Genomic DNA, 18,062 nt, shown 5'->3' with positions numbered 1-18,062 from the left:
GATTGCTAGGCTTCACTGAGGAATATATTTAAGGTGCAAGAATGTGTCTGAACAAGAATGTCTTTAATGTACATTATTAACTTTGTCAAAGCTTTCTCAGTTTACATGAGAACCAAACAGCATGTACAGCACGTGGTGGGTGTTTTATGCCTTCAAGTCATCAAAACATGGTTAAAGAAGAAGAAAAACAAGAATATGATTCGCAATCCAAAGATACTTTGCTGCTGTTTTCACTGTAATTTCCATGGGCTTGAATCAAGAGCAGAATTTTTCGGGGGCAGTTTTATAAATAAATCATGCAACATTTAACCTGACATAAGTGATCGAACAAACATTTTTATATAAACTCGGGTTGTTTATTTATTTATTTTTTATATAGCATTGCGTTCACATTATATTTCAAGACACATACTGTACATGCAGACTGACGTAGGCACTCACATTCACACATACTTTCAAACACACACTCACACATAAAAACAAAAGCAAAAAAAAAAAAACACACGAGGAAATGTGCTTCAACCAGGGAATCAGGGTTCAGTTATCCCCTGGTATGAGAAAACATTTGTCCTTCTGAAATGTCCTTGTCTCCATATGAGCTGCAGGATTGTTGTTGTTCAGCAGATGTTGGACCATTGACCTCTTTTGAAATCCCCACAAAGTCTGTTAAGTGTAAATTCATTCCCATTATAGGTAAAATAGTGGACACACCGTCTCACTGACACTTCATACACATTCCCTTCATTGCAATTTCACACACATACAGTACATACAGTGTGTATGTATGTGTGTGTGTGTGTGTTCATACGATATGTGGCTGTTTGGAGCACCGCGGCCAGAGAGGACGCAGGCTGACGATGAAGAGGATGAAGAGCAGTATAGCAATGAGGGTGACGATGGAGACGTAGCCAGCGTGAGGCAGAGGCGGAGTGTCTGGAGCCTCGGCTGGAATCATGTTGGTCAGATTCAGCATGTAGCCCAGTGTCCAGCCTGCATCGCTGCCTTTTATCTGGACGGATAAGAAAAAGAGGGACGACTATTATGAACTGAACGCAAAGGCAAATAAAAATAATCAAATCAATCATATGCTATTGTCTTTGTTAAGTGTTATCCTGACTGAAAACATATGGCAGGTGTTTGGACCTTGGAGTATATAGACGTTGTGAATGATTTCTTTGGATTTGATGTTGGGAACACTCTTGTACTACTACATAAATATTGATATTTTATTATATTTCAAGAAAGGTTTTATTTTTACTGTGACTGGGATGAAGTCCAAGGCAGTATTGTATTTTAAGTAGTCAAACAGAATTGAGTTTCCCCTTGTGTGGGGGCATATTAAAATATCATAACTGTTGCTGTGCGGCTTTATGCGGCAAATTCCCTCCGTAAAGGGGAACATTAAAAAAGGGGACTATTAAAAAAAACAAAAAAACCTTGAATACATAATTTATGTTTGAATCCAACCCTCATCGTAACCCAACCTTTACTTCAAACCAATAAATCTTTTATTATGTTAATCAACTACTTACTCCAACAATAGTTACTTTTGATGACGACATGAAAGGTGCAGGTGTAATGTGTTCTATTGGATTTAACTGCTTCCTATTTCGGGTCAAGTTCATGATGGTTCACTGTCACACGGCATGGTTTACTTTATCTGTCAACTGTAGTAGCAGTGATATTCACACATAACAAAACATACCTACTTATCTTTTTTATTATCTTAAGTTTTTCTCTACTGTTGTTAATGTATGTTTACTATTTATTACAATTTACTGTCTTTTTTTTATCCACTTTAATCATGTGTATCAACATCTATTGTGGGGCAAATGAAGTGGAAAAAAGACCAAAAAAAACAAAAAACATAATATATATAACAATGATATGCATGTTGATATTTCATAGAACTTAAAAATAAAATTAAATAATACAATTGGGACTTTATATTAAGTGATACAAAGTAACATTCTGGGAACCAAATGTGCAACCAAAAACTAACGTGGCAACCACAGGAGAACCAAGGGAGGAACCTTCAGGGTACGTTCTGCAACCGTTCTGGGGACCAAAAAGTATGAGCTGGGTTGACGGGCCGCGAGTGCTCCGCGGGCCGCGAGTTTATGACCCCTGCACAGGACTGTGGTTTAGCCCTTGGAGTTGTTGAACATAACAAAACATACTACACCAAACGCAATAGCAAACGGAATAAGTACTGAAGACCTTCGTCAGTGAAATGTAATCACGCTTAAATACTCAGTAACCTTTTGTTTGTTATTGCTTTTCCATCTTTGAGTTATGTGCGATGTTGCCACCGTCACGCGCACAGCAGCAGTTTAGCACACCTGCTCTAATTACACTCGTGCAGGTGGACGGAGGCTCGGACGAGGCACAGCCGACCGTCACCACCTCATCGTCGCTCCGCATGGTGATATTTTGCCGTTAAAATACAAGTAACGCTGTCTGACACCGCTGTTTACTTGTTACAGTAAACTTCCCCGTTGTTCGGAGGACACTCTGCGGTTATCTGGACCTGTTACCAGGACGACAAGTCAACTGGGTTTCAACTGTTTGCAGTCGAGGGCGACCGTCCGGGTAAGTACCTGCTCCTGTGCTGTGTATTGTCGTATTTTTATCTAGCTACTGCCTTTGTTATTAGCCTTGAAACAGAAGTGTTCTCGTTGTTTGTTTACATTCTGTGAGTGTGTTGTGCTGTTAAATGTACAGTGTGTAGGATGTATCTCTCAGCTCACTCCTCCCTTCTGAGGAGCAGCCATGGATGTATAATATGAACTGGATAGAGCTCCGCCCCCTTTGCCTTGAAGACATTTTTTACATGGTGACCACTGTGGGTACTGCAACAAAAAATCCCATGGGGCCTCAAAAGCAATTTTCCCATTGACCGCAATAGATAAAGAGACGTCTGTAAAAGTGTCCACAGGACACCTCGAGACATGGACACGGGCTTTTATATATCGTTATATTCAATATTTTTAATTCATGGAGTTTCATATTTAAAAAAAAAAAAAAGCCCAGACAAATCTTAATTCCCAGAGTGACGTCACAGCTGTGTACGAGCACAGCCAAGCGCGGTCATGTGGCGTCTCGAAACGGCGCGTTCATAAAGTTACTGTTAAATGTGATGAACACGCGAATTAGAGTTGAATACAAACAGATTGAGTGAAATAACCCGGAGTTATACAACTACTTCAACACATTGTTATTGTTCCTAATAATAATTATACAATCATATAAGGGAAATCAGACAAAAACAACATGAGTGTGATTCCAGGGGGACACGTGTGACCCCGGGAAAATTCAATTTGTGTCGTACTAGAATAAAGTGTAATTGCACATCCACATCCACAAATTGATGCTGATCTGTTACAGACTAAAAAAAAAAAGTGCACAATGTTATGCAGAGGTGTACTTACAACAATGTTATAGACATATTATACTAGCTAACAACTAACTAACATTACATTTTTAAATTTAAATTTTATGTTAAAAACAATGTGGTCCAATATTTCTACTAAATTTCTAATAAATTCTACCATATGGAAATTATTACACCTAAATGCTATGTGCTGGACCTTTGTATTTGCAATTATGGTGAATTCTTTAGGATTAGCATTGAACTTATGTCCTAAATCATTTTTGGTGGTGGTGGGATGTTTACTGCTCTATTATTACCATTTTAGTAAATAATTGAGGATGAGAGTAACTGCTCTGCATCACTGTAAATGTAAATATGTTGGTTACTAATCATTGACAAATATCAGAAATGTTGGTATGGCTGAATGACCATTTTAGAATATATTTGTTTTTCTCACAGGTGCAATCTGTAGCTTTTCAGCTTTGAGGATCTGATGCTTTTGTTTTTTCCCATGGTTAAACATGCTCCTATGTTCCTATGCTTCAGTGCCCTTGAGCCCATGTTTGTGTTAGTGTGTGTGAGACAGATAAATGTTGTCAATGTTTAAGCTTTGGAAGATTAGTTCTCACAGACCAGCTTGTTATCACCTGGATTCTGCGAGATTCCCCTTAAACGTAAGATACGATTTGTGCTGAACGCAGTATCTGTATTTATGATGGCCGTTTTGCTGATATATATTTTTTTAAATGAGATAAGAACTCATTTGGGGCCTTCGAAACTGGGGCAATGCTTGATGGGTGATTTAGTGATTTAAGTGACCAATTAAGGTAAGGTAAAGGTTTATACTTAACCAGTGTTTCTCACTCCTGGTCCTGGGGAGCCACTGTCCTGCATGTTCCGAATTTCTCTGCTCAAACACACATCGTCAGTAAGCTCTGCTGAAGCCTGATAACGACCCATTTATTTGAATCAGGTGTGGTGGAACAGGGAAACACCCAAAACATGCAGGGCAGTGGCTCCCCAGGACCAGGAGTGAGAAACCCTGTATTAAACTGATAAACTTTTTTTCATTCTTAAAAACAAATTAAAAAGAGAAAATATATCCTCATATGAATTGATAACTTTCATTAAGCCTCACATTTTTTAAAAATTCACAGCACATGCTGTGTATGTGAGTTCAATTTTCATTCAAATTGACCTAAACCATTAATTCAAATTGATTCATTACATTGATTAATGGCCAAGCCCTAATTTATTATATTACATTATTACATGTAATAGAATAACTTATTCTATTTCAATTATTAAAATGTTGAATGTCCTGAGTTGGAGTGGGCGAAAAAACGATTTAGCATATATTCTTTAACTGATACAAATAAACATTTAACTTTTTGTGGATTAGCAATAAATTAGCATTAGCACTAGATGGTGCCAAATGCTCACTCTCACTCAAGCTGTTATGTGACTATATCGCAATATATGATTTCAATTTACATGATTTTCGGAAATAAGTATTTTTGCAATATCGTATCAATATCAATTCTGTTTGACTACCTAATTCTGAATCGTTAGTCTGGAGGGAGATGATTAGCCAAAGGTGCTAACAGACAGAATCGAGCTGAATCTCGATCTAAAGTTGAATTCTCAAGACCCTGAATGTCCCGAAAGAAAAGGTTGTTACAAATATAGACGAGTAAACACAGGCGGTTTTAAAAAACTGATAAAAAAGTTTATCAGTTTAATACAGGGTTTCTCACTCCTGGTCCTGGGGAGCCACTGCCCTGCATGTTTGGGTGTTTCCCTGTTCCAGCACACCTGATTCAAATAAATGGGTCGTTATCAGGCTTCAGCAGAGCTTACTGACGATGTGTGTTTGAGCAGAGAAATTCGGATGTGATCTTAAATCAGCTGGAGCCGTGGCCTTGGGCTTGTGTGACATACATTGTGTGTGGACTGTGAACCACTGACCTTCTTGATGTATTTTATGGTGGGGTAGGTTTGTGAGGTGAAGTTGTATCCTTCGGTCAGCAGGGTGACGATGTATGTGCCAGAGAAGCAGTATTCAGCCAGGTACTTTAAGTCTCCGTACCGCTGCTTTAGCTGTACAAACAGTTTGAAACCAGTGAAAGCATTAGTTTTCAGCATATGCACACTGAAGGACATGGAAGTAGGACATTATTTTCTTCTGTGTGTAATTGAGCACTGAATATACACCAACCTCAGCCCAAGGTGTAGCACAGAAACGCTTTAGCTTTTCCTTGACATCTTCCAGAGGGATGGACGTATCAGTCAGATTGAGGAAGTTCATCACAAAGTAGTAAGCAGAGAAAGCCTACAATGAGAGGGGAGGGGAGATCAAGAGGTGAGGCCAAAGGAACTGAACTTTTGTCTGAGGATACGTTCTCAGTATTTGACTCGTATGGCCTTTTATGAGTTAAAGTTGGAGCCAATGTTTCTTTGAACACATTCCGGTTATTGGTAACACATTGAAGACTTGGCTTATCGAGTAAGTGAGACACTGTCTGAAAAATGTCCACATGCTACAGTAAAGTGTGTATGTGCACCACAAAAATGCCATATAATAATATTTGAGATTTAATAAACAAACATGAAAAGTATCTGACGCTGAAGCATTGACTTTAGGAGGTAAGTGTGTATACTGAACATTATATGAACATTTTGGTGAATAATTGCACAGCATCTTTGATATACATTGATATCCTACCCCATATTGCCCCTGCAAAAATGGCTGGAAGATCCCATTGAAGGAGCACTGGCTGTATTTGCAGTGTGTGAAGTTGAAGTTTCTTTTGATGACATCTTGGCATTGGAGGAAGTCTCCTCTCCCCTTGTGAGCAAAGGTTGGGGTAGCATGTTGGGGTTTCATTTTTGACACACACGGACTGTCGTAGATGACTGAGTAGTTCTTTGTGTCAGTGTAGCCACTATTGAAACAAGGGTCCAGTATTGATCCTGGACCTGACTAGGAGAGAGTGAGATAATGGTGTGTAATAGACAAAAAGGAATTCAAAGTTAGTATTGTTGCACACTTAGTCATATATACAGCTCTGGAATAATCTCAGATTTAAGTAACATGAGTGTGAAGAGAACTTGAGTCTATTGTGTACCAAGGTCTGTTGTGCCAGCGTCATTCTTAGTGCCTGGTCTTTCCCGTAACACAGGAAGCTGTGAGTGTACAGGTTATAGTCATTCCCGTAGAGTCGGAAGTTCACGGCATTGTCAGGGGACTCTGAGCCGTCAAAATGATCGGATACGAAGCTAATTTGTGTGGAAGCCCCACCAAGGTCAAGAGCGCCTTTTGTTTTCAAGCCCTGCAGCAGAGACAAAAAGGCCCCGACATTAGTTCACAGCAGGGACACACTAAAATCGTGTAAATGTATGGACAAACAGCCTGTGGGTGTACACACACCTGTTTCAACCGATCATCCAAATAGTTGACTGTGACCCAACCAAAAGCTCCTTCTTGCTGGCCAGTTAGGATTTTTGCTCCCTGAAAGGAAAAGGGGAACTTTTGCAGAGCTCCCTCCACAGCTTGAAAGACGTTGTCTGACGCCGAGCTGTCCTCCAAACTGCATTGACACGCAGCACAAATGTGTTAGATTGCGTCACTTTCATATAAATAAATATAGCTACACATAAATAATATGCAATAGCTTTTCCATGTGCCATATGGATTTGACAGTAACATATTGGCTTCTCTGGTAGTAAAATTGATATGCGTATAAATCACACAATAGATTGTTGTAAAAGGCTACACGTGGCAAGCACATTACAGAGTTGAGGCTTGAGATATATGGCACTTCTATATGTCAGCACAAAATGGCCTACTGTGGCTGTTTTTATATACATTTGATGATGCGGCTGCGTGTGCAGATGTGTACCGTACTTAAGCAATCTCATTCCCGCAGTAGCACCCAGATAAAGTGGTGTCTCGCTATGGTGAATTGCAGGGACTTGCTGCTTGGCCTCCTCCATGCAGTCTCTCAGAGACTCCCCTGCTTTCGATGGGGTAGATGCATAGCTGGAGATACCTGGACCTACAAGAGCAATAAATAGTCGTCAAGAGGCATTTTCGCATACATTTAGTGACCAAAAAACATTGTTTGCTCTCTACTAAAGGTAGGGTTGAACTGTTGGTTCACATTGCCAGTCAGACTCATTCCTGGTAAAGATTTGACTTTGTAACTGGTTTTGTTCATAACTTTTATGGACAGAATTTCTAGGTGTGGACAGGAGGCAGTGGTTGTCAGATTTGGTGGCCTTAGGATTCCTCTACTTTTGGCAGATGATGTCCGTGATCGAACAGTGACCTCCAACTTGCATTGGGTTGATTTACAAGTGAGTGTGAAGTGGCCGGGATGAGAATCAACATTCCAGGTGTGGTGTGCTCACTCCTGTCCCAAGTGGAGGAATTTAAGTATCTCTGGTTCTTGTTCATGAGAGAGCGGAGAATGGAGCGGGAGCTGGACAGACGTATTGGGTAAGCATCAACAGTGATGTTGTTGCCTTACTGGTCTTACTGCCTTACATCAGAGTAGAGCCGCTGTGCCTCCTCATTGAGAGAAGCCAGCTGAGGTGGTGCGGGCAAAGCAAGTTCTTAATCTAGAATTAATCTGTTGAATATTTACTATTGTAATGTCTTCTTTCCCTTTTGAATTTAAAAGTAATTCACAGCTCACGCAAATGCAGAAAAGCCACGGTAAGGTGCCTTGAAAGCATTTTGCTGAACTATAAATGCGTTGATAGTTTGAAATGCGGTCGTTAAATCAGCTTGCACAAGAGAAGCTAACAGCAGGAGTCTGTCAGACAGGCCAGTCAGTTATGTGGCGTGGTTGCATAAGAAAGTTCCTCTTTTGTGGAACCACTTCCAACAAACAGATTTGGATTGCAACACTAGTTCAAGTACAAAAGTTATATGTCATGGTAGTATGCTGATGTGGTAAATAATAGTCTTTCGTTCTCTGAGAATTTAATCAAATGGACTCTTAAATGTGGAGTAAATGTAGCTGCACCTTCTACAGATCACAAATTAACAACCAGTAATCAAGTGTTTGCATAAAAATTTCGAGCTAAACTAGGTTAATTATCACCAGCGGGCTCTGTATTCATATTTATGAAAACTTCAGGCTATCATCTTAAGAAGTTAATTTGTATCCAGCAAACTGAAAAAAATAAATCGCTGCATCGTTATGCCTGAAGAGTTATACATTTATCTGTGAGGCCTGTGTGCGACATACAGTACCTTTGACTTTACAGGAATGTGTCTGTTCCACTCTGCCCGTGTTGTTATCTTTCTCAGCTGGCCACGTGTAGATATACAGTGCTGTGTGGGAGGATCCGGCGTCCATCACAATCCCATACTGTAGAGGATACGGACAGAGGAATCCCAGTTCAGTGACACTGACTGTGTCTGACTTCAGTCCAGACATAAAGACAACACATTCAGTGTCAATGTGATGGAGGTTAACCTCCATTTCATGGTGCATGTCATGCTGCATGTGTTTCTTTAGATTTGGATTTATCAGACTCCAGCAGCCATGCAAGTTAGTCCTACACAATGCATGAAACTAAACACCATGATATGGAGGAAAATATCCATTACAATACCCAATTGACAATGTTTCCAAAACTAATTTGTGTCAGACATGTATTAATTATTGGTTTTTAGCGCTGGAACTGTTGAGGAAGACAGCAGCCCCCAGAGAGACTCTAAGTGGCTCTGCATTTATGACAAAACAAGTCGTTTACTATCCTTATCAACAGCCACTGGCCATATTAGGAGATTGGTTTCTAGACTCTGCACTACAGATTCAGGTCATTGAGACATGTGACCATATTTGGCTTGTGGCTTTGTGTAATAGTTTAGTGCTTCTGTGTGCCGTACCTTATACTTTTGGGAGAGAGGCTTGTTCTGCAAAACTGCTACCGTCACCAAGGCAACAATCGCCATGACACCAATCACAGTGATGATGATGGTCACAGGCTTGTGCCAGTGGTTCTTCTCTTTCATCTCTGAGAGCGGGGGCGTAAAGACAGGCAGACAGGAAGGAAAGGCAAGAGGGTTGCCGGGGGGTTGGAAATGGGAAGATGGGGACACAGTGGATATGAGAAAGATCGTTAGCCAAGTCTTGCATCCAGATGTGAGTGATGTCACAGCATGTGTTTGTATGTTTGTAAGTATGTCAGTACCGGGGCTGCTGAGAATGTTTAACTGTATTATTGTGTAACTAAGGACGGCAGATGAATTTATGGGTAATTGTCTGAAGTGATTCCAACTATTATTTCAGCCACAGGGAGTTTGAATGGGTCTTTCCTTCTAGCAACACCAAAGTACTTTATCTAAACGGTCAACAAGACTTCCTTTTTCGAAGAATGATTTAAAGAAAACCAGCTGAGTTGTTTATACAAAACAGTCACTTTGATAAACAAGATACCCTGTTCAATGTGGAAAGGTTGAATTGCTACGTATAGAAATGAGTCGGTGTTGACAAATTGTCATTACTGATTTCAACATCCTGTCAAAACTTTCAAGTATCACTTTAAGTTAAGTTTAATTGTGTTGCTGTGTGTTCTGCTGTTTTCTTTAGTCCTCATTTTTTAAGTGTTTGAGTTTCCACTGTTTATTAATGGGAATACAAAAGCGCGGTTGTTGCTGCTTCTATATAACCTTTTTAGAGAGGGACAAATAAAGGTGTAGCACGCTGTCTGTTTTTACAAGTCTGTGGTTATAGGAAAGTCAGATGAATGCGATACCAGTTTTAATTGTAAAACACAAGCACACATGCCGTTTCTGTCTCTCTCTCTCGCGCACAGACACACAAACACACACACAGCTGTTTGATCATTACCAAGGTTAGTAAAAAGTAAATACACACTGTCAAAACGGGCTGGTCTGTGAAGTACAATACACGATTCATGAGGGCACACAGAGTTGTGTGCTTTGCGAGTTGCAACAACAGTTGCAGTGAACCTGACATTCACCCACTGTGAGAGAACACAGACGAGCTGAAACGTACAACAGCTAACCGACAATGAACTGAGCAGAAAATAGAGCACTTACCTCTGTTGTCTACTTCAATGAACTTACTGACGGGGGAGGGAGAAAGAGACAGAGAGAAATGGTGTGGGAGAGGGACAGAGGGAAGGAGAGTGTTAGAAAGAGAGAGTGGAAATGAAAGAGGGAGGAAATATGGGAGAACAGCGAGATGATAGAATGAGCAGATGGGAGGTAGAGGAGTGATAAGATGAAGATAACTTTTTTCTTTTTTTTTTCCCCGTCGTGGCCGGACAGAGGAACAGAATGGAGCAATGTGGAGTGACTCTGTAGCACCGAGTTTGGCATTTCCTCCCCAAGCTGGGGGAGCAAAGCTGGTCACTATGGAGACGCAGCCAAAGTGTGTTTCTGCGTGTGTCGGTGCACTCTCTTGTGCATGTGAATCCCTCCTTTTCTCTCTGAACTAATGAGAGTCACTTGCCCCTCAGCGCTACTCTCTCTGTTCTTTCTGTGGGATATGTAGGAGGGAGGGGAAGTGGGGACTCCCTTGTTTAGCTGGTTTTCAGTACTTGCAGGCTGTGATGTCACGTCTGTGACGGATCGGGATCCCCTGTTTTTCTCAGTTTGTGTGTGTGCGCGCAAGTGAATAGAAAGGCGTCGTCAGAGAACAAGTGGAGACCCAAACATGACCAGACTGCAAAATGGCTGATCCATTCACAATTTTTTTTTCTCTCTTTTTCCTGTCTGGTTACACTCTGGTTACAAATGCAGAAATACAAATATGAAATCTTGCACTTAGAGCATTGTTATTACGTTTTTTTTTTTTTTTTTTAAAGATCTCTGACGTAAAGCCTTCCACATTAAGCTCGCCTGCATGCAGCAACTAGAAAGTAATTACTGTAATTGTTGGACCATGACTGTCATTTCCAAGTAAAAACAAGCAAACAGTAGAGGTTCATAGCTATTTTTTCCCTTTAAAAACATGACGGCGGTGCTGCATAAACCAGATAAGGTCTGACTGTCAAATTGCCTGTGTGACCTCATAGTGAGAATAACAATGTCCCTTGTCTAAAATACTAGCATCTCTCATTTTCATATGGAAATTATAGTCAGGCTAATGTATTGTCTGTGTGGCAAGACACCTAACCCCAAATTACACCTGGACCAGGCTGTGAATGCTCTAATAGAACGACTGCTGCCTATAGATGCACTGTATGAATGTGAATGGTCAAACTTTAGTGTTAAGTACTTTTGAGTGGTCATCGAGACTAGAAAACTAGACTGAATAAATATAGGCCCATTAACACTCTCTGCTGATTTATTATATGAAATTTCCTCAACTGTAAGAACTAAAAGGGAGAAAGAGAGACATGTTTGTATTTGTGTAGTTTTACTGTTTCAGGCGCAAATGCTCCTGTGACACAATGTCTTTGACCTATAAAGATGTAAACACTGGTATGTTTTTGTGATGTGACTTCCAGGCTTTTAATGGGGTGTTTTGTAATTGGATTTGGTTCAATGCTGGTATCCACTGTTGACACATAAATGAATTAAGTCAGGGCAAAGCAGAGGGAACCAGGGTGGAGCTTGTAGGACAAACAAGAGACACTGATAAGAGCTGACCTGTGTCGGGCTCAGAAACCGGACAGTCAAATTAATATGCCCTAATTTGAGATTAGTGTCAAAACTTGGAGTAAAGGGTTTTAAGTGTGAAATCAAGGTCAAACTGATTGTGTACATTATATATTATATTATATATATATGTATTACATTAAATGGAAAAAGATACATTATATAAATAACCCATTTATTAACTGTTTTTGTTCTGTATAAGTATACATATTTTATTTTACTATTAAAATGTGGTTAAATTGAATTGAAAGCTTGCACTACAAACCAAGTTAGCGGACATGACACACATGGATTTAATTTATTTAATCTATGAGCATGACAAATCAGGAATTCATCAACAGTCGGCACAAAACAAGATACTGCCATATTGATGTCCTTTCTTTCAAACCACGACATCAAACATTTCCTTGAAGACCAGCTGCAAAGAAGTACAATTACTGCACACTATGTGCACTTGTATAATGACATCTTTACAGGCATTTTCCTCACCACATGTAAAATATACGAGTGCAATCTGTTATGTGAATGCTGCTTGAAGTAAACAACAATACTTACAAACAGTTAGATTCCACTGATCACAGCTGACTGTAGTTACAGAGAAACACCTGTTTTTGGCACAAATTAAAGTCTATGAGGGAAGTGCTTAAACTTGAGCTGAGAAAAACTGAAACACGTTTAGTTTCCGCTGTTTTTTTTTTCTTTATTTTCTTTACGACAAGTCAGTCTAATCCCTGAGGCCATGACGGTGTTGGCAGCCACCAATAGCAATACAGCCACACAGACACAAACACGTGTTGAGACAGAACAGCAGGGCCTCCCCAAAATACCAAATTAAGAACATGAAGTCATTCGGCGACTTTCTTTGAACATCAACACAGACTGTAACACAGACTGTAACACAGTATCCTACCACACCAACACACAGTTTTGTACATCTGTATTTGGGGAATTCTGATGACGTAATACGTTTCTTAATTAAACCCAGCTTCATGTCCAACCCCATCCCTTGCTTGGCCTTTCCCAAACTTGGCCTTTACTCTAATCCTACCCGTAAAAACCAAGTCAAATGAAAACAAAAAAAGTGGTGGATCAAGGTGTTGTCAGTGCACACACACATTGGCCAACACATGCAACATTGGCCAACACATGCAGACACACAATTAATCTTCAAACATGTGCAGACACGTGCACAAGCTGAACACAAGTAATGTAATTGATTCAAGCAACATCTGGTGTCCACACACAGTCATTAAAGCCGTGCAGCCATATGAAGGCAGCAGGACACATAAATGTAGCCTCCACATAAATCCTCTCTAACTTTGTCTTGTTTAAAGTTGCTTTCTTGGAATGACTTATGGCATTGTGAGTGTAGCATGATGATTCAAAACTCCCTCAGGTACCACCCGCTGTTCATTTTTAGCTTCTCCATTAACATCGTGCTGGCGCCGCCTATAATCAACAGACACCTGATTCCACTCACTGTCTTTCCATCTTTGACCCTCTGTAAACACATGTACTGTGAGATGAGGTCAGGGTTCACTTGATGACAGGATGGTGGGAAGAGCAGCGCGGGGAAACAGTAGTACTCAACATAACATCTGCTTTCAGTCAATCCTAGACCTTTTGGAGTTAGATATACTCTGCATTTACAATCTGTTATTAAGCCAACTAAAAAAAAAAGTTTTATCTCACTTCTATCTCATGCACAGACAGTCAGGATTCAACATTTCTTATGTTGTTTCATTTCATTTGTATACTTTACATTAAAAGAACAGCTTTCATGAAATGAACAGATAATCCCCTATGTATTGATGCACCACCAACTATGATTCTAAAACTAGCTTTAGAGGTGCCATATGTAAGAATGTGGCCCAAAACAGTTACTACATTCAAATTCAAAATACTGACGTCTTTTAGATTTTGTTTTCTGACGTAACTGGCAACCCGTGGTTGCTCGGCAGCTGAGACTCCACTGTCTGCAATGATTGGTAGACGGCGGTAGGTGGTGCCACATGCCAAAACATGATTTCAAATCATAAACATGATTTGCAGTCTGCAAAAGATTTTTTTAATGCAAATATTTTGGCTGTACTGTTGTTGTTGGTGAGTTCAGTTTGTTATATGAACATTATTCCTGAGTCTCTGTGACATATTAAGAGGATTTTATGGCCAGTTGCTTGAGATTTATTACATAATGCACCTTTAAGAAGAGACATCCAGTGTAATCTTAGTCCACGTAAATCGAAGGGCATCTGGTGTTAAAAACTCACTGCCAAATCATAAATATGGATGGTAAAAAAAAGCTTTTGTTCATTGTACAGGTCAGGCACAAAAAAAAGTCTGTCTTACCTAAATGTTAAGAGAGACATAGGTGCTGTTACAGGTTGGCCAGCTTTTTGAAGCATTATTCACAGTTGCTAAGATAGCCAAAGGTCTGGTCTTAGGGTTAGGCCTCTTCTTCCATTATACTTAACCCCCTGGACCTGGGCGGCAAAGAGTTTAATGCACCAACGCCCTGTACTCACCAGGCCGCTCTTTCCACCACTCCGCAAATAATCCGTGATCTTGTGTTTAGTACTTACTTAAAGTTTCATTAGGGTTTGTCCTGTTTGTTGTGAAAGGATGACCTGTGACTCAGGTCAGTTACCACACACAGTGGATTGTACACTTCCTCTACATGGTTGTTACTTTGACTTCAGGGATGAGTCAAAGAGTGACGATGTCTGGTATCAACGGTGTGGTTTCATGATGACGGGAGAACAAGACGACAATGTCCCTGTGAGGCATGTTGTCACTTTGTTGTGCTGCTCTGGTGGTTCTGATAAATCACATTTAATTATCTGCATGTGTTACATCATTGTACTCTCTAAAACCATAAAACAAGCATATGTGTCCTGAAAGAGAAATCACTAAGACTATAGTGGAAGAAATACTTGTTACAAATAATCATGTGTGAAATTATTTTCAAAGTAAGTCTGCTATAAAATTTGACTAGTATCCAAAGATAAACCGCCAATGGTTCCAGGTCTAGATTTTCAAGTGCAGCTTGAGATTAAAAGTTAAGAAAGACATTTAAAATGTCTTTTTTTTCATAATGACAAACAACAGCTTTCAAATTTATGGAGTCAAAAGTGCCACATTTCTTTCTGAAGTGTGAACTAAACATCTGACCTCTCACAATGTACAGTAATAGTACTCAACGATGTCTTAAACACCTTAAGACATCCTTGTTCACATTCTCCAGACTGTTAGTGTAATCTAATGATCACCGTTCATTTTTCAATAAGCATAACAAGAAGCAATTCACGCCGCGACGGCTTCAACACTTGTGTGTTAAATGCCTACAGTATATAGCCACATTATTTCCACCCATTGACAAACACATCTGTCACTCACTGTTGTTATTCAGAACACCGTTCTGCAGCAGTGAGCTTTTTGTTTCAGTACTTCCCTTTTGATCAGACAAGAGTACACGAACTTTACAGTTTTATAAATAGTCTTGTCCGCGCTATTGTGAAACCCAGCCTGCCACTTCCTGTAAAAAGAGAACCTCTGGCCGCATCATATGATAAGAAAGGAAGCATTTCTGCTCACCATAGGGAAGTGGGCTTCCTTGAAGCACTGTGTCGTCAGGGCTGACCTGCAGTGAAGTAAAATTGACATTTTCTGTTTTGGATTTTAGTGTTTAGTCATTTTAGTCTTTAGTTTGAGGGCATATGGCTAAATAGCTGGGATGAAATGATGGCCACAGATACCCCCCCCCCTCCCCCCATGCTGACTTGATGTTCACTTGTGTTCATAGAAAGGTTTATCTTGACAGTTCAGGGTTAGAGATCCATCATTTGGGTTAAGCTAATTTGGCTTTTAATATAAACAAAACTGCTTTTAGGTGGGTGTGGCTTTGTCAAAGGGTCAAGTCTCATAAATTACATAAAGGGGTCTGGTGGTTTGAAACAACCAAGGAATCACCTTTTATTGTACACACACACACACACACACACACACACATATATATAGTGGAGAGATATGTTAAAGTACAATGTCATACATAATTATTGGTGACCTGAATAATTAAAAAACAGCCTTGCCTTGTTCTGACAGTTTAGATGCCACGTAGAATAACCACATTTAACTGTATTAGAATTAATTGTTAGAATATTATTTTCACAGTTTTTAGTTACCCAGGCAAAGTCATCTCTTACCACTAATCAGCCACTGAGCCATTGAAACTGGTGTTTAAATTTAAATGATAATTTGCTGTATTTGGTGAGAGGTTAAATGAAAAGTTGAGACAAGCAGAGTGTCAAACTGTCCGCAGGCTGTGGTGTGGATGTGTCATTGCAAGCAGGAAGAACTTGTGGCTTGTTTTTCTGGGGTAACATCGAAACCTTGCAGGAGGTGTGAAACGGTTTGCAAACCAATAAGTAAAGGTCTTGCAGCTTCTTGGAATCAATGTCACGTGTCTTATATATAGGTCTATATATAATATATCTGGTCTATGTCTATATCTGGTTTTGCTGTTCTCATCTGACCAACAAGATCTAATAATTAAACGTTTAAAGTGACATTACTAATGGTTCACAATAAACACAGATATTCAATAACAATTCAACATGAATCACTGCATATATTGCAGTAAGCTGATGCATATATATATATATATATTGTATGCATTAGAACGTCAACAAATACACCGTCTAGTCTGGTTCATGCTGTGCGTGAAATCTGAATCAGAATTACATTTTTAACCAACCCTCCTAAACACTCCGTTTATCAGATTATAATGCACAATGGCCCTCAGTCATATACACTTTGCCTTAAAATGAGAACAATCCTCACATGATCATAAGAGAGCCTCTGTGTAAGTTTTGCTTGTCCTCAAAGAAATAAGAACACAGACTCCTTCAACTCTCTGCTCCATCCCACGTGCATAGACGCACTCACACATGCACACTCACACACACAGAAGCACCTGCTTGTGTTGACTGTAGGCACAAAAAGTCAAACACCTGCCCAGCACTGCTGCACAGCTGATACATGCAGTAAGGCCAGTGAAGACACACTCACCTGATTATTGTTCAGCACACTCCTGGTACATCATACTGATGGAAACAGTGGCTGACAAGGATTTCCTGTGTGAGTGCGCGTGTGTGTATGTGTGTAAATGTATGTGTGTGTGCCAGTCATAGACACCTACCTCTTTGTGCGGACATGGGTTCTTTCTCAGCAGCAACACAATGCTCTTTCTATTCTTTGCCCCTCTCTCTCTGTCTCCCCTACTCTCTCACTCTTCTACTCTCTCTCTGTGGTAACACAGCTCTCTCCCCAGTGTAACGTTTTTCAGCACCTCCTTTCACATACACTCGCTTTATTAGGAGAAGCAGAGCTTCCCTCCTCCCTCCTGCTCAGCCCACTCCCCTCCTTCCCAGGCGCATTAAGCTGTGCCTTCTGTTCACCCCTTCTTTCTCTCTCTCTCTCTCTGTACCTTTCTCTTTTCCACTGTCACTTTTTTTTACTCACGAGTTCTGCATTTTCTTCTTCTTTTTTTCACCCACTCGTCTTTTTCTGGTATTTAAAAGAAAATTCATTGTGCCTTTCTTTCCTACTGTTATTGTCTCAGTCTTGTAAATTGGGTCAAACATGAAAGCAGTGTTACATCTGAATTGGAGCTGGAGCTGAAGCTGGAGGGGAAATTAGAGGAAAAGCCAGGGGGGGAACTCCTCCTCCAGCTGAAGTTGTTGATGCTTGTTTTTTTGTGAGGGGGAACAAGTCTCTTGGTGCATCTACTGTTGTCTTTAACATCAAACAGCGCCATGCTTAAGACTTCATGTAAGGTTTATGCGTGCAGAGCAGCAGGAACCTTTCAAGTTGATGGGTTCCAGTGACATGACATGGACAAGGTCACTTCAGGGGAGGCTCCTATTGGAATGCACACACCAGGGTACATTTTAACTCTGACCATAAACCTCCGCTCCATAGTATCAACTAATATGAGGAAACAATATGCCAGCATCAGCAGAGAACAGTTAATATATGGGTGTG

At 40.2% G+C, this 18,062-nt stretch overlaps 1 protein-coding gene across 2 annotated transcripts; it reads right to left on the bottom strand.

Annotated features, from left to right (window-relative positions):
* Window positions 1-86: 86 nt before the first annotated feature.
* On the bottom strand, window positions 87-17,300 carry entpd1 (ectonucleoside triphosphate diphosphohydrolase 1). Of its 2 annotated transcripts, none has more exons than XM_083903599.1 (10): window positions 17,218-17,300; window positions 9,279-9,406; window positions 8,637-8,754; window positions 7,281-7,431; window positions 6,804-6,963; window positions 6,502-6,705; window positions 6,099-6,356; window positions 5,592-5,705; window positions 5,342-5,473; window positions 87-1,009 (listed from the first exon to the last, which is right to left on the bottom strand). In XM_083903599.1, the coding sequence occupies exons 1-10, from the start codon at window positions 17,231-17,233 to the stop codon at window positions 803-805; spliced, it is 1,488 nt and encodes a 495-aa protein (XP_083759725.1). In that variant the 5' UTR covers window positions 17,234-17,300; the 3' UTR covers window positions 87-802. The 2 variants fall into 2 exon arrangements, with proteins under 2 accessions (XP_083759725.1, XP_083759726.1); XM_083903600.1 differs by lacking the exon at window positions 17,218-17,300 and adding an exon at window positions 10,455-10,480.
* Window positions 17,301-18,062: the final 762 nt, after the last annotated feature.

This window comes from Microchirus variegatus, assembly GCF_963457635.1.
Source record: "Microchirus variegatus genome assembly, chromosome: 17".
Lineage (NCBI taxonomy): Eukaryota > Metazoa > Chordata > Actinopteri > Pleuronectiformes > Soleidae > Microchirus > Microchirus variegatus.
This window is presented reverse-complemented; position numbering and strand designations above follow the sequence as displayed.

What these genes read in the sequence shown, in the direction of transcription:
- entpd1 (XM_083903599.1), bottom strand. An exon ending in ACATTCCTGTAAAGTCAAAG is followed by an intron (nt 7,432 to 8,636) that starts GTACTGTATGTC and finishes TTGCTCTTGTAG; the next exon opens with GTCCAGGTATCTCCAGCTAT. An exon ending in TGGATGATCGGTTGAAACAG is followed by an intron (nt 6,706 to 6,803) that starts GTGTGTGTACAC and finishes TCTCTGCTGCAG; the next exon opens with GGCTTGAAAACAAAAGGCGC.